At 46.2% G+C, this 17,536-nt stretch overlaps 2 protein-coding genes across 3 annotated transcripts; both read right to left on the reverse strand.

The window, feature by feature from the left end:
* Positions 1 to 431: 431 nt before the first annotated feature.
* Positions 432 to 4,676, reverse strand: LOC102422516 (mannose-binding protein A-like). The gene is made up of 5 exons (XM_014466364.2): positions 4,601 to 4,676; positions 2,960 to 3,149; positions 2,467 to 2,583; positions 1,526 to 1,600; positions 432 to 884 (listed from the first exon to the last, which is right to left on the reverse strand). The coding sequence occupies exons 2-5, from the start codon at positions 3,138 to 3,140 to the stop codon at positions 511 to 513; spliced, it is 747 nt and encodes a 248-aa protein (XP_014321850.1). The 5' UTR covers positions 3,141 to 3,149; positions 4,601 to 4,676; the 3' UTR covers positions 432 to 510.
* Positions 4,677 to 14,763: 10,087 nt separating this feature from the next.
* Positions 14,764 to 17,219, reverse strand: LOC102422820 (pulmonary surfactant-associated protein A-like). 2 transcript variants are annotated; one of them, XM_006100980.3, is made up of 4 exons: positions 17,027 to 17,219; positions 16,629 to 16,748; positions 15,611 to 15,688; positions 14,764 to 15,140 (listed from the first exon to the last, which is right to left on the reverse strand). In XM_006100980.3, the coding sequence occupies exons 1-4, from the start codon at positions 17,196 to 17,198 to the stop codon at positions 14,764 to 14,766; spliced, it is 747 nt and encodes a 248-aa protein (XP_006101042.1). In that variant the 5' UTR covers positions 17,199 to 17,219. The 2 variants fall into 2 exon arrangements, with proteins under 2 accessions (XP_006101042.1, XP_023620301.1); XM_023764533.1 differs by having other exon boundaries at positions 16,629 to 16,688; positions 17,114 to 17,198.
* Between the last annotated feature and the right edge of the window lie 317 nt (positions 17,220 to 17,536).

The following is a 17,536-nucleotide window of genomic DNA, read 5'->3' on the forward strand; positions in this document are numbered from 1 at the left end:
GCGAGGTTTTACAGTAGGTGAAGGGTTTTCTGGTGCAGCACATGAGCAACTAAAGACATATCCATGTCACAGATAGCACTGGGCTAGCCATGGGGAGGAATCGAGGGCATCAAATGGTGGCAGCACTTGGACAAAAGGATTGGTTCTCTTGGAGGCTGAGATCAGCTGCTGACTGACACAGATGTGGCCCTCCATGGGTCCCTGTGGCTGACCGCAGTGTCCCCTCTGAGAAAGGACAGGGCTAGACTGGGCCCTTTCCATGGTTTGACTGTGACCCAGTGCTATGCTCTTAGGCAAGACAGTGGGTGTCCTCTGCCAAGAACTGAACCAGAAACCCACGTGTCGGCTTCTTTTCACTCCCTAATCCCATAATCAAATCCATCCCTTCATTTTCCTCCCATCCCCACCAAAGAATGAGTCAACACTGGGCATGAGACAAACATCCCTGAATTTTCTTTTAGGGCAGCAGAGAGCTCAGCAGAGCCGAGGAGGGGCTGAGGAACTGCCTCTTCAGGCTGGGAATTCACAGACGGCCACGAAGGAGGAAGAGCAGGAGATATCATTCCAGATCCCATCCTTTAGAAGGATCACACAGTCCTCCCCTGAGCCAAAGTCATTAGGCTCATCCTTCTTCCAGTTGCTATAGGTCAGCCTCCCTCCTGTCACATACACAAACTGGCCTTCGGTCGCTTCATCTGTGATGCCCAGGAAGGCATGGTCATTGGCCACGTCCATGATGGCTTTGTTCTCCTCGGCGTTCTTGGGGGTGGCCACAGTGGCCTGGAGTTCAGCACACAGAGCCTTCACTTTGGAAAAAGGCATCTTTTCACCATTGGTCACATAGAGTTTCTTTCCAGATCTCTTGCCCAAGGAGAAGATTAGCACTGAAATCACAAAGGACGGGTGGGATTGACTTGGCCTGGAGTCCAGGCCAGTAGGTGACCACGCCCTTGTCGGGGAGTCAGGACTCTGAAAAGGAGCCCATGTGCAACCCCCTCAGGTCAGGTCCTAGTGATGGGGAGCTCCTCAGGGTAGGGAAGGCCCTAGCAGAGCCCCGCCTCTCCTGGGGGAGCCTGTCCTGGAGACAGTCCTACGGCACAAACTGCCCAGTGCAGGTGGACAGGAAGACAGGCATGGGCCCCGCTGCCAGGCTCGGACACCAGGATAGAAAGGGGCAGGGACAGCCATCTGAGAACAGCGGGTGCTGAGGAAGGAGCGAAGATTTGGAGGCAGCAGACCTCCATGCAGTCTTTCCTTTACTGCTTCCCACTGGGTGATGCTGAATGAATTATCTGTAAATCCTGGACCTATTTTTTCTCACTTGTAAATTAAATAAGCATAATGCTCACAAACAGCAGTGATGAGAGGACAGAATGAAACCATATTATGAGAAAATGCCAACCTAGCACAGGCCCTGGTATATAATTCGTGTTCATAATTGTTAGTTCTCTTCCACCTCCTGAAAGCCCAGAGCGCTCAAGGACAAGGGGAGAGCGGGAACCCAGTGGGGCAGGAAGAGGCTTACATTTTTTGATGCGGTCCAGTTCCGCCTCCAGGCTCCTCAGCTCTCTCTCTATGTTAGCCAGCTTAGTCTCCGTAACTGCAAAGCAATGGGAGAAGGGCATATATTGAGAAAAAGACCCTAAATTCAAGAACAGAGTATTTTTTGGGGGAAAAAAGCTTATTAAGAAGTATGCTTATTCTAGAAAAATAAGGAAGCAAAACAATAAAACCTAACTGTATTTCTGCCTTCTCAGACATAATTCATAACTCTTATAAACTGTAACTCTGAAACTAGTAATAATAATAGCAGTAACGGTAACTTGCAAACTATAGCTCTGGATTTTTTTTCTTCACATACTGCTTAAATACTGTAATATTACACTCATTTATACGAAAAGACTGAACTCATTCTCCTTTTTTGAAAAATTTTCTTAATCATGCTTTCATTTCTTATTCCAGGTGAGCTTTTAATATTCTTATAATCATGATGGGCCGGCAGGCAAATATTTATGTGAGGCCATCACTTTTATTTTGTTGCTACTAATTATTTTATTTCACTTTGGATGAATTTATTCAGTTACTCTATTCATTACTCTATTGCACCAGGGATCTTATGAAGCAGACCATCTTCCTGCCACTCTTGTGACAACAGACTTCAACCCAACCCCAGAGGGGACTGGTTTCCTCCCGCGCATCCTGGAGCCTGGCATTGGCTGCTCCAGCTGAGGGAGCTGGTCCATCTGCAGGGGCCGCGAGGGGTGGCCAGCAGGGTTGCAAGTCTGTTCTCAGGCGCCTGTGGGAATCCCTTCAGGCCCCAAGTAGACTGGGAGGAGTGAGAGTGCTGGGTCAGGAAGCAGAGGGGAGGTCTGCCAGTGGGGCAGCAGAGAAGGGCCCCTCCCACCTGGCCCTCCAGTTCCCCAGCCAGTCCCCTCAGCCCATACCGTGCTGAGATTAGCTCCTTACCTGAACTGCCTCCATGATCTCCTTTTTGACCCTTCACTCCTGGCGGCCCAGGAGCCCCTCTACTTCCTGGAGGCCCCAGTTTCCCTGGAGGGCCCTGCAAGCCTCGGAGCCCCTGCCCTGTTGGAAGATGAAGGACATGTGACCCAGTGTCTGTCTTTCATTCTCTTCCTCCAAAAGCTCAGCATTAGATTCACATTGACTCTAGAAACCACAGCAAACTAGTGGTGACTTGAGAAAGAAAGACCTCCTGCCTCCAGCGCCAGCTGCCCAGGCTGCAGATACCGCCTCTTATGGACAAGCACACACCACCGATTCCCGCGTGGAAAGGTGGGAGCCAGGTCACAGCAGCGTCTTTGTTTAGGAGACAATGACAATGTACAGGAATTATCCTGAGAGATTCATCCCCATCATAATGTAAGGGGAGCCTGCTCATGGCTCTGTCCCAGATCCCGCTGGGGACTAAAGATTCAAGAAGTCAGACCAGCCTGGGTACCTGGTTCTCCTTTTTCTCCCTTGGCTCCGTCTCGCCCATCTCTGCCTGGGGTGCCATTGGTGACCGGGATGCCACAGGCAATCACTGAGCAGGCCTTCTGGGCATCTTCACAGGGTGTAGGTTCTGAGAAGGACACTGTCACCACACACAGAAGGGTGGGAAGTGATACAAACCAGAACATGGTCCTCACCTGGTAGTGGAGAGAGTGAGGGAAAGAATTTCATCTCATCCTGTGTAGCCAACATCCACTACCACCTCTGCTGTGCTGGACCCTGTGCTCGGCACAGTAGACACGCCAGCTTTGAATCTGAGTTTCTCCCAGGCTACTAAGGAGACACATAAGGAAGTTAGAATTTGATCAGTGCTGAAGCCAAGGTAGATGCAAGAGAACTTGGTAGAAGCCCATTCTCCCTGGGCCTCCAGTGCCCCTGTGGGTACAAGGCTTAGGGGGTGAGGCAGGCCCTATGCATGAGAGCCCGCGGGGTCTGGAATTGACCTAACTCTGCTCCTGGTGGCCTGGGACAAAGGCAAGCTCAATGCCTGTGTGAGCCTCGGCTCCTCTCTCAACTCCAGTCTTTGAGGACCAAGCGGGCTTCAGATTCCCTCTTCTTCTCCTTCCTATGGGCCTGAGAGCTAGACTCAAACTGTAGCAGGAAATCCGAGCTCCCACAAGGCACATTTCTTGGCAGGACCTGGTTTATGACGTCCATTCTCTCATTTCACATAACAATCCCTTTTACACTTCGGGGTTACCTAACCTCAGAACCACAGTTGTTTCCCCAAGTCTGTCAATCATTTCATCTACAGTTTTTACTTTATGACAGGCCCTTGCTGGTGCTCAGGACCCAGAGTGCCCTGAGGCAGGGCTCTGGCCCTCCCAAGGAACCTTCTTTGATCATTGATCCTGGCCACATAAGACTTAAATATCTCTTCTTCCCTTGGTTTGAAGTTTTCTACTGTGAGGCATTTATTTATTTATTCATTTTTGCCAGCCAGAACCCAGGCTCCTAAAATTTCTGTTTATACTGGGCCTGGCAGGATTTCAGCTCATTCTTCTTCTCCTGGCAGGCTTCTTTGCATTCTGCCCTTAGGCCCCCAAGCTCTGTATCCCCAACCTGCTGCCAGAGTCCCCTCCAGCCTTTCCTCAAGCTGGTCTCTGTTCCAGGAAGTCTTCGCAGCCCAGCCCCATGGGCCTCTCCCTCTGCTCCTCTCTGGCCACTAATCCCAATGTTGCTGGCCCATAACTACCATCTGCCCTTGCCTACCCTGCGGCTCCCTGAGCCATTCCCTCCCTCCAGGATGCAGTGAGAAGTAGTGAGTTGGAAGGAAACTTTATCACATTTTCTCCACCTTTCCTTTTTCTATCTTCTTTCCCCCTTTCCCTGATTATACCAAAGGCCAAGGTCAGGTTTAAACATACCCCACTTCCATTCTTCCCTTTGACCGAAAAGACCATCCTTTAGTTTGCAGATAGTCAAGTGGATCCAAGAAGAACATAAACGCCACAAGTCAGAGAGAGACAGAGGCCCTGAGTGGGCCTGACAACCCCACCAACGCCCCTGCCTGGACCTCACGAGAATCAAGTCAAGTGGCCAGACTCTTGGCCCAAGACTCCACCTCTGTCCTCCAGAAACGACTTACTAGGGCCTCCTCAGAGCACGAAGGCTGTGGCAGGGAAGCTGTCCTCCAGCCCAGGCCTCTGGCAGATGCCTCAGCAATGTCATGCCCAATTAGCCTGGTGACCGGAACAGTGCTGGACTGGCCTTCACCCCAAGTTAATAAACAACCATCATTAGAACTCCTGTATACTGGGCAGCTCTCCAGGGCTGATGGTGGGCCCTTCAGCCGCACTGGGCAGCTCTCTACTTTAATACCCTAAACTCCTCCTTCTACTGGCCCCTCCCATGCATCCATCTCTATAGCTCAGCAACTGACCCTCTAGAACAGCCATGGGCAAACTACGGCCCGCGGGCCGGATCCGGCCTGTTTGAAATGAATAAAACTAAAAAAAAAAAAAAAAAGACCTTATCCTTTTATGTAATGATGTTTACTTTGAATTTATATTAGTTCACACAAACACTTCATCCATGCTTTTGTTCTGGCCCTCCGGTCCAGTTTAAGAACCCGTTGTGGCCCTCGAGTCAAAAAGTTTGCCCACCCCTGTTCTAGAATCACAGCTTCTCAGGCTATTTTCCTACAGACATTTTTTATAGAAGAGACAAGTATAGACATTCTACCAGACACATGCTCACATGTGCACTCACACGCACACACATGCACAGGAACACACCTCAGTATCTATAGTTTACCCTCCATTTCTGTTTAGTCTACTGACAACACTGACTCCTCTCTTTCCACCCTTCTCATTCGGAACATTTATCAAATGTCTTCCTTGAGCATGTCACAGGGCTAGGCACAAGGAGAAGTATTTGTAGGTACGTTGCATTCAAAACTGAATGTGGCATTTGCACTAGCTGAACCAGCCCAAGACACTTCCCTCCATCTTTGCAGAATTGTTTGTTGTCATTCAGATTTCAGCTTAAATATTATCTCTGGAGAAAGGGTTTTCCCTAACCATTTAACTTTAAGTAGCCACTCTATCAAAATTGTAATTCTCTGCCTGTAATTTATGTCTGCAACATAATCTTTATTTGGTTGCGTATTTAATGACCACGCGATTCCTTAGAACAGAAGTCCTGTTCTTAAGCTGTTGTATCCCCACCTAGAAGAGTGCCTGGAAACAGAGTCAATGCTCACCAGACATTAATGGAACAACTGAATCCCCTGCATCATGTCCTCAGAGCAGCCCCCTTGATTTCTCTACAGCTGGCGTGAGCATCTGACACTTTTTCAGTGTTTCTTACTTTTCTAAGAACATTTGATTCAGCTCCTTGTCTCCAGGTACACAGAAGGACCTGCTGAGATAGTGAGCAGAGAAGCGAGACCATGAGGGGGGCAGATACCCAACTGGTCCGTGGCTCCTTCATGCCTGGGTTTCCAGGGGTGTCCAGTTCTTATTGTCAAAGCCTGATGAAGTCACCTTTTCCAAGTCCCTGACATGACCTTTGATTCCCGCCCTCCCCGAAACTTACACTCACTCTCTGAAGCACTTAATCTTATCAAATAACTCAAAAGGTTTGGGTTTTCCCTGGTGGAGAGCAGGAACTGCTCTTGCTTTGATCTTGCTTTGTGATTGGTGTTTTGACTTCTCAAAAGTCATCAGTCCTGTGTATTCAAGTCCTCATGCCTGTTCGGCAGTCCTCCCAGGTTCCTGTTGTAAAGGAGCCTGCCAGGCAGTAAGAGGGGCTCTTTGTAAAGAAGACCCTTCTCAGGGCTGTGTTTCCTGATGCCCTTGACACAACTTTGAAGGGCCAATAGATTCAGAGGACAAGGGGCATTCAACCCATTCAGCAAATGAGCAGACCTCCCAGAAAGGTAGAAATTTGAAACTGAGTGATTACATAAAACCAGGACCTTGAATGTGTTATAGACTCACACACACACACATGCACAGGAAGGGGAGCTTGGGACAGAGGAAGGAATGTGCACTGTCAGCTAAGGCATAATAAGAAAGCCTTGACTCTGTGCACACATGTCCACAAGTCTGTCTTCTCATAGATTGGAGTTTGAGTGTGTGCTATTATTGTTGTTTGCTATGATTATTATTAATACATTTTTCTGTTTATGTCAAGATGAAAAATAGTTTTTCAAGAGTCTCAGCTCATCACAACCTAGTGCACCATGGGGACATAAAAGCAATGGAGGACCTTACCCTTAACCCAGGATTTGCTCAGATGGAATCAGGTAAATTTGAGTTCATTTTGCAAAAGTTGGCAAACCCAGTAGGAAATAAACAGAGTGAAAGCTATAGTCCTCCAGCAAGGGAAATCATCAACAAAATGAAAAGACAACCCACTGAATGGGAGAACATATTCACCAAGAATACATCTGATAAGGGGTTAATATTTAAAATATATAAAGAATTTACACTGCTCAACACTTAAAAAGAAACAATCCAATTAAAAAATGAGCAAAGAACCTGAATAGACACTTCTCCAAAAAGGACGTACAGATGGGCAATAGACGTACGAAAAGATGTCTGTGACAACATGGTTGGACCTGGAGAGTATTATGCTCAGTGAAATAAGCCGGTCAGAGAAAGACAAATACCACATGATTTCACTTATATGTGGAATCTAATGAACAAAATAAATAAGCAAACAAAATAGATGCAGAAAATAAATTAACAGCTATTGGGGGGAAGAGAGTTGGGGGGACTGGTTGAAGAAAGTGAAGGGATTAAGCAAAAAAGAAAACTCATAGACAGACAATAAGGGAAAGGGGGTGGAGGGAGGTGGAGGGAGGTAGAGGAGGGTAAAGGGGGACAAATGGTGACAGAAGACTTGACTTTGGGTGGTGAACACACAATACCATATACAGATGACATAATATAGAATTGTACACCTGAAACCTATATAATTTTGTTAACCAATGTCACCACAATAAATTCAATAAAAATTTAAAAATAAAAAAGAAGTAGCCCTTCAAAGACTGCTGACTCTGGGAGACAGATAAATTAATATTTTTAGAAAAACAGTATAAATAAATAAATAGGAAATAAAATTAAAAATCAATAAAATAAAAATTAAATAATATATTTAATGAACTAGAATACGGAAATAACTATAGAGCTAACAATAAAACAAAAACTGGTTCCTTGCAAAAAAGTAATAAATTTAGCAAATATGATCATGATGGTTTGAATTATTATTCATCATTTGAAATGTCTTCTATCATTGAATTTTATTTTATTTTGTTCTTATCATAGAATTTTATTTCCAAGTCCTTTGTAGAGTCTCCTACTAGACAGAGTACATTGAGTAAACACCCTATTGATATTTGGCTTGGCTGTGTGACAGTGAGCAGACATGAAGGGAGCAGTAGCTTTCAATGTGCTTGTAAGTTTAACCTGGCCTCTTCCTGCTGTTTCTAATTATGGGAACATATGTTCCTGGTACCCACTAATATCAGAATAATTATATGACGTGGAGTACACACTTACCCACCTGAAAGCCTGAAGTAAAAATTGGCCATGAAGTCCAGCCAAATATTAATGGTTAATAACACAGTCTCTGGAATCTGACTTCCTGTATTTATAGTCCAGCTCTATCAGTAACTGGCTACATGATCTTTTTTTAAATAAATCTTTATTGTTCAGATTATTACAGATGTTCCTCTTTTTTCCCCCATAGCTCCCCTCCACCTGGTTCCCACCCCACCCCATGCCCTTACCCCCCGCCACTGTCCTCATCCATAGGTGTAAAATTTTTGTCCAAACTCTTCCTTCCCCCTGAGAATTGTCAGTTCACTCCCTTTCTATGCCCCCACTTCTATTATATTCACCAGTTTATTCTGTTCATCAGATTTTTTTAATTAACTTAATTTTTAGATTCACTTGTTGATAGATATGTATTTGTTGTACCTTTGTTGTTCATAATTTTTATCTTTACCTTTTTCTTCTTCCTCTTCTTAAAGAATACCCTTTAGCATTTCATATAATCTTGGTTTGGTGGTGATGAATTCCTTTAGCTTTTTCTTGTCTGTGAAGCTCTTTATCTGACCTTCAATTCTACATGATAGCTTTGCTGGGTAAAGTAATCTTGGTTGTAGGTTCTTGCTATTCATCACTTTGAATATTTCTTGCCACTCCCTTTTAGCCTGCATGGTTTCTGTTGAGAAATCAGCTGACAATAGTATGGGTACTCCCTTGTAGGTAACTAACTGTTTTTCTCTTGCTGCTTTTAAGATTCTCTCTTTGTCTTTTGCTCTTGGCATTTTAATTATGATGTGTCTTGGTGTGGTCCTCTTTGGATTCCTTTTGTTTGGGGTTCTCTGTGCTTCCTGGACTTGTAAATCTATTTCTTTCACCAAGTAGGGGAAGTTTTCTGTCATTATTTCTTCCAATAGGCTTTCAATATCTTGCTCTCTTCTTCTGGCACTCTCATAATTCGGATGTTGGTATGCTTGAAGCTGTCCCAGAGGATCCTTACACTATCTTCATATTTTTGGATTCTTTTTTCTTTTTGTTTTTCCAGTTGGGTGTTTTTTGCTTCTTTGTATTTCAAATCTTTGACTTGATTCTTGGGATCCTCTGGTCTGCTGTTGGGAATCTGTATAGTATTCTTTATTTCAGTCAGTGAATGCTTAATTTCTGACTGGTCCTTTTCCACTTTTTTGGCATTCTCATTAAGATCCTTGAAGGTCTCACTAAGTTCCTCGGAGGTTTGTAGAAGATTCTTGAGTAACCTTATAACTGGTTTTGAACTCTAAATCTAGTAATTTGCTTTCCTCCATTTCTTTCATTTGTGACATGTTTCTTTGTCTCCACATTTTGGCTGCTTCCCTGTGTTGATAGAGTGGCTTTGTGTGGTAGGTGTCCTATTGGGCCCAGTGGCTCAGCCTCCCCAATCACCTGAGGTAGACACCCTTGGTGCACCCCTTTGTGGGCTGGGTGTACAGTCTTGTTGTAGTTAAGCCTTGATTGCTATTGGTATCCCTGTGAGAAAATGACCTCCAAGCCAATTGACTGCAAGGACCTGCTGTGTCTATAGTGGAAGAACTGCTGTGCTGGAGACACCCTTATGGGGCAAGACTTGCTTCAGTGGGGCTTTGGTGCTCACTGAGTCTGCCTCTTGAATGTGTCACTTATGGATATGAGGAGTTCAAATCTGGTATCTGACCACTGGGTACACTGGCTCCTGGATCTCCAAGGAGGTGCAAATTCAACTACTGTGTGAGTCCACCCTGCAGGAGCTACCGCGAGATCTGCAGATTTCTCCTCTGTTTGGGTTTGGAAATTTTGGAGCTCTCTGACCCAGCTGCAGTTTGTTAGGTTAGGCTGCAAAAGGGCAGGTGATTCATTTGCGCACAGCTTGGGTGGGGTTGTAAATTGATTGGGGCGGGGTCTCAGAGAATCACCGGGACGGAGTAAACAGCGATGGCTGTCGTCAGCTGTCTCCGTGACTCCGTGCATCTCCACGCGTCTCCGTGTCTCAGTGTCTTTGCATCCCCGAGTCCCTGAGTTCCACACCCCCACAGTAACAATGATCCCTGGGAGCAGTTCTGCAAGAAAGCCACCCTCGCTTTCTGACCCTATGCCAAACAGTCCACTTTCTTCCTGTAGGAGTCTGGGTCCCTAGAGTCTTGCCAGAAATGAGTTCAGTACAGTCGGGATCTTGTATCTCCCGACTGAAAAAAAAACCATGCACCCAGGTGCAGCCCGGTTCGCACACCTCCATACCTCTGCTCTTGGTGCCTCCGCACCTCCTACCCAGCCTCAATGCACTTTTTTCTTTCCTTCTAGTTGTACAACTTCCACTCAGCCAGCGTTCCCGTGGTTCTGGATGATCGCTGTTTTGTCTTTTAGTTGTAGTTTTAATGTGGTTGTGGGGGGCGGCACATACAGGTAGATACTTTATGCTGCCATCTTGTGGCTACATGATCTTTGACAAATCACCTTAATATCTACTTTCATCAATATTCTTATTTGTAAATTGGGGATAATAGGGCTAAAGAAGATGACGTGAGTTAATACAAGTATAGTACCTGGCACACAGTGTGATGAGAGTATCAGCCATTAGACCAAGTAAAGTATATCTTAGAAATGCAAGGATGGTTCAATATCAAAAAATGAATCCATGTAACTCACTAATCCTATCTAATAAAAGAGTAATATGTAAATTAACCATCACTCTGTGACAAAGATGGTGGTTCCCATAGTGGCAGGGGCAGAATGCTGGTGGCGTAGCCCCTGCAACGTGAGCCCAGTGTCCGTGCCTCAGCCATATTGAGGGAGGGGGGGGGGGCCTCAGGCCAGAGGCCAGGGCAAGAAATGCTGGGCTCACAGTGATGCGAGCCCAGTGTCCCCGCCCCAGCCGTACAGAGGGAGGGGAGGGGAGGAGCCTTGAGCCAGAGGCTGAGGCAAGGGATGCTGGCGTCGTTGCAGGCCGGGCTGAGGGACCCCCCCCCCCCATGCACGAATTTCATGCACTGGGCCTCTAGTTTAATATATAAGAAGTTTAAGAGTCTTACTGCAGATATATACAATCTTAACATTTGAAGTTTACCTGGTCTCAAAACTAATACATGGTCTCAAAATTCTTCTTACATTTTCTTCCTGCAATGAAAACTTTCTAGGGCTGATTTAAAACAGTCCAAATGAATTGTCCTCCAGTTTTGTCATTAAGATCTCAGTTTCATCTCTGATTCATCATTACTCTGGCCATCGAGTGCTGGCTTCTTGAAGTGAAAGGTGGGCAGGCCTTCTCTCTTACTGCTTTCCACATGTGGGGTGTAGAGAAAATGATGATTCCAATAGTAGACAATACCTGCTCACAGGAGGAACCACATGTCAGTGGGGACAGTGCTGCTTCTTTGTCCACCCTGACTGGTTGTTCAGTCCCTTTGATTACAAATGACAACCCTTCTCAAAAGCTAGTTCTTCAGACAAGGGACCCTATAAGCCTCTAGCATGTTTCCTACCGTCCATATCGCGTCAGTGGACATTTCAATTCATTGTCTCTTGTTCTTTGAGCCTCTGTGTCCCTGCTTTAAGGGAAGCAACCTGCTCACAACTAGAATTTAAACCCCAGCTCACTTCCATGACATTGGCATTCACACAGCCCCAGGGAAACTCCATATAATTGATGGAAATCCACATTATCTCCAAACACTCTTGTTCCCAGCTCTATTCTCCCCTTTCTCCATCTCCCCATGCCTCAGAAAGATCAGTCCATCTACTGGTTTAGTACTTTAGTAATTTTAGAACTGGATATAATCCCTCCATTTCTACATTAGGTGACTTAATTGAGGAAGGTGAAGCAATTGAGCATCCCTACTTGCAAAGATTAGGAAGAGGACAGTACAGTCTCCTCCTTTAGGGAGTGAAGAAGAGATAATTTCTACCCAAGGTGCATCAGCCTTCTTTCCTCTATTTATTCCTCCTTATACTGACCATGGGGGTAGGAATTACTAAATCACTCATACTGAACAGCCCCCTCCTTACAGGTTCCATAGTGGGGTCCCTGGGGCATTTCTCCAATCTTAAAAGATGAGGCACTTAAAGCCTCTCATTCTCCCCTGTGGGCTCCAGATGCTGGCACCCAGGAATTCGAGATGACTCAACCCATATTAGACATCAGTTTAGTGTTATTAGACTAAAGGAAATGCCAAAAATAATCTGATACAGTTCAATACATGTTAATGATTAAAATGAGTTACGGCAAACTAGGAAAAAGAGGGAAGTTCTTTTCCTTGATAAAAGGTATCTGTCAGACTTAAAATAAGCAATATTTTCAATGGTGAAATATTGGAAGTGTTCCCATTTATACATTCAGGGCCACCCAAAAAACATAATTTATCATTGAGGGTTTTCAAAAATATATAGGGTCTCCTGGCACCTTTAAATATATAAAAATTATATATAAGAAATGTAAATATCATAATGGATAGGAAAAATTTCTGTCATTTGTAAATACAATCATATACTTGTAAAATATAAGATAATCAATTATATTAGAAATATTAGGAGATACATGAGAATCCAAAAAGATGGCTGAATATAAGATCAATAAAAAATAGCCCTAGCTGGTTTGGCTCAGTGGATAGAGCGTCGGCCTGCGGACTCAAGGGTCCCAGGTTCGATTCCGGTCAAGGGCATGTACCTTGGTTGTGGGCACATACCCAGTAGAGCGTGTGCAGGACGAGGCTGATCGATGCTTCTCTCTCATCGATGTTTCTAACTATCCCTCTCCCTTCCCCTCTGTAAAAAATATCAATAAAATATATTTTTTTAAAAAGATCAATAAAAAAATAAATCAATAGTTTTCTTATAAACCATCAATAATTAATTTAAATGTGATAAAATAATATAGTAACAATAGCAAATAAAACCATAAAATAAGTAAAAAATAAATCTAATAAGAAATGAGAAAACATCAATTTTTGGAGGCTTAGACTGTTGATCTACAAAATAGGAAAAATATACTTCTCCTGCTTGCTCTTTTGAATTTTTGGGAAGGCTCAATAATTTGTGTGCTGGGACCTAAGCACATGTAGCAATGTGACCAGATTAAAAAATTGCCATTCATGAAAGAATGAGAAATATTTCTGCTCATTCCCATCTGGCTTTGTGGGTTTTGATCCAAAGCTCTCTCTTGCCTAAGAAAAAGAATTATATGCAGTGAGGAAGAGCATTAGAAGATTTGAAAGTGGAAGAAGTGAGGACCTTTCTGAAGATGGGACACATATGTGGTTGCCTCCTCAAGCCAGTCGGGACGTGATCCCATTCCCACAGAGCACTGGGACATGGTCCCATTCCTTGCATACCTGAGACTGGGGTGGCTCACCGAGGCCTGGGACAGAGCCATGACTAGGGAAAACATCCAGGTGGCTCAGTAGGAAATGAACACGTGAAATCACCACCCAAAATGGATACATAGACTTAGAGGAGGAGTTATCTTAATGCCAGCCACCAACACGGATGTTCTCCCAGGCGTTTTCTGTAGCTCCTCATTCATCTGTATAACTTATGAGTGAAGAGCAGGTTGCCCTCTACTCAACAAAGAAAGCATAACCTGAGATTGAATTTTCCATTTTTTAGGTAAGCTGGGGCTCAGAGCCAGTTAAGTTGATTTATAAAAATACAGAAATGTGATGTTTCTTGGAACCAGAGCAATGGAGACTGATGTTAACACATTCAGGATTTATTTAAATCATCTCTGTTCAGTAAGAGAGCAGGGTAGCTATGATTATGAGCTTCAGGTCCACGTAGATGGGTTTGAGTCCAGTCTCTGCCTCTTGCTCCATGTAATAAAACTCAAAAACATTTAACTTCTCTAAGTTTCAGTGTTCTCAGATGGAAAATAATGATGGTCCCATAGCATTAGGTAAATATTAAATAATATTTATTTGCTAAAATGCTTGTCAAGGTGCCTGGTACACAGCATGTGCTCAATAGTCAATGGTGTGATGAGTGGTGTGAACTCCTCATGAGATCTGAAGTTGTATGGAGTTACTAGTATGTCCATCAGCAGGAAGTTACTTGGGTTATGTCTGGGGTGGGGTTAAGATCTTCTCTAGAGGTCTATGCTTGCTGCTTTTAGGTCAGGGAGTTGAGTTGGTACCCCAAGACTCAAGAAAGTGGATCATATATGCCAATCACTATAGTGGGTTGGCCTTCATCATGCTGGGACACCAGCTGGCTCTCTGACCCCATGGGAAGACTGACCACATGGGTCCTCAGAGGCCACAGACTGACAGATAGTCCCCAAATTTGGAATATCCCAGAAGTCCACCTGCTTCTATCATATGCTTTACCAGAACTGCTAAATCGATGAGACTGGGCAGGGAGTGGGCTGCAGAGAAAGAATAGAGAGAGCCAGGAAGCAGGCACCCTCTGTGTGATTTTGGAGGGATCTTCCATCCCAGGACCTCACTGTTACCACCTATAAATGAAGGAACTGGACAAGAGGAGGAAGAAAGAAGTCTCCGTCTCTTGACAAAGGGCAAAGGTAGCAGTGGCTGCCTAGAGTGCAGTGCTGAGAAAGAGCTCCAGGGGGCATGTCAGATTGATTCGTGATCGAAGGGGAAGAGTGAGGGCCCTTATGGGGAGTGGAGTGGCTAAGAATGCCTCCAACTGGAATAGCCACAGATAAATGTTGTTGAAAAGGATATACAGGGGGATCCACAGGTTGGCGGCTGAAAGCAAGGCGGGACCCTATCTCTCCTGCGGCCTTGATGCCTGCTCAAAACTCACAGACGGTCAGTCGGTATTGATGGCAGCTCTTGTCATTCCACTGCCCATCTGTGTACATCTCCACACACTTTTCTTTGCCCCGACCCCTGGGCTCCCCAGGGTACCATTTGGTGTAATTTATAGGAGTGTCATCCAGGTAGTGGAAGACTCCAGGGGTGGGGCTCTCGCTCAGGCCCAGGTAGGCGTAAGTGTTGTGCTTCTTCACGATGCTTGCAATGGCCTCATTCTCTTCTGGACTCTTGGGGGCTGCAATGCTGCCGCCAGCTCTGCTACATGACTCTCTAATGGCATCAAAATTGGCCGTCTGCCCATTGGTGGCGAAGACCTTCTCTCCCACCATCAGCAAGGAACCCTGCAAACTGAGGACTGAGAGCAGAGGAATCTGGGTCAGACCACTGGCCTCTTTGTCTCACTTGGGCTCTGCCTTTATATGCTCTCCAATCTCTTCACCTCTGCCTTTCTGTCTTCCCTCTGTCTTCCAATCCTAGTCTTTCTAAATTCTCCTCTGTGTTCTCATCATTCTGTTCATTCACTCATGCATTTAACAATTACTTATGAACTGTCTTACTATGTGCCCCAAACTGCAATTTCTGGGATTCAATGGAAAGCAAGACAGGCAGAGACCTTGCTTTTCCATGACATAGGGAGCTAATCTGTGTCTACCTCTGTCCCCTCTGGGCCATCAAAGACATCAAAAAGGGGAGCATCATTATTTTCCCCAAGACATGCATATCCACAACTGTTTGTCAAGTTGCTAAGTTCTGGAGCCTGGTACTGAGGATGAGGGGAACGTATGGGAGACCCCCTGTCCTGTAAGGCCCTAAGGGGTCCCTTACCTCCCTTTGACTGCAAGATTTGATGTCTGAGGTCTTGGAGTGTGGTTTGGAGCTCCTCATCCAGATAAGCTGGAAGCCCTGTAGAGAGAACCCCATCCAGAATGAGGGCAAGCCAACAGGTGTGATACCAGCTGCGAGCCTGGCATTCTTCCCTCTACTTGTCCATACCCACCGCCCAGGCCCCAAGTCGCAAGGGTCCACTATCGTGGAGTGTGCTTCCACACTCCCTATACACTTGTCCTTACACGCAGCCTTGCACCTGCAGAGCCCTCTCCGCTCTCCTCTCCTGCCACAGCCTTTAATGGCTGTGTGCCCACCTCTGTGGGTTTTTCTGGTTTCTGGGCAGAGCCCCTCCCCAGGGCAGGTGTGGTCCTCTGTGCACTCTCCTGATGGACCTGGATTACTACTCAGCGCTTCGAACTTTCCCTCTGCATGTGGGGCTCCCAATCACACCATCTGCTTGGATCTTTAGTCCACATACCCCCTACACCAGGGGTCCTCAAACTTTTTAAACAGGGGGCCAGTTCACTGTCCCTCAGACTGTTGGAGGGCCAGACTATAGTTTTTAAAAAAACTATGAACAAATTCCTATGCACACTGCACATATCTTATTTTGAAGTAAAAAAACAAAACGAGAACAAATACAATATTTGTATTTGCATGTGGCCCGCGGGCCGTAGTTTGAGGACCCCTGCCCTACACTTTTCATAATTCCTCTAGTGCCTCACCACGAGGAACTGCCCCCCAGGACTACCAATTTCCCACACCCAACACCGTGTGCCTTCTCTATGGCAGCCGTGATGCATGGAGCACTTACAACAGCCATCGGTCCCTGCATTGTGGCCTACCACCCACAACCTTTTGATGTCTCTCCTCAATCTCAGATTCTCTTATTAGGTTGAGCAATATGCCCTTGGGGGACCTCCACAGTTCTGTCTGATCCCCATCATCCCTCATGTGACAATCACATGGGCACTGTGCCCGTGTTGCCACTGCCTGCCTTCCCCACCTTGCTCACCTGGAGGGCCCCTCTCACCAGGTTCTCCTTTATCTCCACGCTCACCAGAGATGCCAGGTGCTCCGATCAGACCATCACGCCCGGGAAGGCCTGGCATTCCTCCAGGGGGGCCCATGGGGCCTGCAGAGAGAAGGGGACATGGACGCATGGTATTGATCATTCACAACAGGGTTGGACTCACGTGACGGGACCTTCATTATCAGCGAGGCTGAGTCATCTATCAGTACATGGGCTCTCTGAGGAGAGACCCTCCAGGGCTGCTCTAAGGACTCTGGGAAACTCCCACCATGCCTCACCATCCAGCTGACCCTCAGACCCCCTCCAGAGCCCCAAACACCCTGGGCTCCTGAAAACAGGCCACTGTCCCTCAGCTGAGGCAGGGGTCTCCCAGCCAGTACCTGGAGGTCCGGGGTCTCCTTTGACACCATCTCTCCCATCTCTGCCTGGCAGGCCGTGGGATCCCGGAGTGCCAGGGATGCCCGGGCTTCCAGAACAAACTTCCTTCAGCTCACACTCGATGCCAGAGACCACCAGCAGGATGAGGGTGAGGGCCAACGGGCACAGCAACATGGCTCCTGCTCCAGCTGCTCCTCCTGCAGAAAGGAAGAGCTGTCAGCCACCTGAAGCAGGTGCAAAGGTATTCCCTCCCCTCACACAGCTGAGCCTCAGGGCCAGGTACAGACAGGAGCTCTGGGAGGACCCAAACCATCCTTGGAAACTCCCAGCATCATCTGACATCTGACACGGTCTCATGCCCCATTGCTCTGCATGAGGTGGTGTGGTGCCTGGGCAAGTGAGGAGTACATGGTAGAGAGCTCTGGAGAGCCAGAGGACCTGGGTTCTAATGGGGTCTCTGCACCTTGCTGGGCGACCACGGTGAAGTGACTCTACCACTCTTCATTCAGCTG

The sequence above is a fragment of the Myotis lucifugus genome, unplaced genomic scaffold (genome assembly GCF_000147115.1).
Source record: "Myotis lucifugus unplaced genomic scaffold, Myoluc2.0 scaffold_335, whole genome shotgun sequence".
In the NCBI taxonomy this organism is placed as follows: domain Eukaryota; kingdom Metazoa; phylum Chordata; class Mammalia; order Chiroptera; family Vespertilionidae; genus Myotis; species Myotis lucifugus.

Bases quoted from the DNA above. Each gene is read 5' to 3' on its own strand.
- LOC102422820 (XM_006100980.3), bottom strand. From the start codon at position 17,198: ATGTTGCTGTGCCCGTTGGCCCTCACCCTCATCCTGCTGGTGGTCTCT. The intron at 15,689-16,628 runs GTGAGCAAGGTG...TTCTCTCTACAG, and splicing joins TGGTGAGAGGGGCCCTCCAG to GGCTTCCAGCTTATCTGGAT. The intron at 15,141-15,610 runs GTAAGGGACCCC...CTCTGCTCTCAG, and splicing joins AATCTTGCAGTCAAAGGGAG to TCCTCAGTTTGCAGGGTTCC.
- LOC102422516 (XM_014466364.2), bottom strand. From the start codon at position 3,140: ATGTTCTGGTTTGTATCACTTCCCACCCTTCTGTGTGTGGTGACAGTG. The intron at 1,601-2,466 runs GTAAGGAGCTAA...ATTGCTTTGCAG, and splicing joins AGATCATGGAGGCAGTTCAG to TTACGGAGACTAAGCTGGCT. The intron at 885-1,525 runs GTAAGCCTCTTC...TTGTGATTTCAG, and splicing joins ACTGGACCGCATCAAAAAAT to TGCTAATCTTCTCCTTGGGC.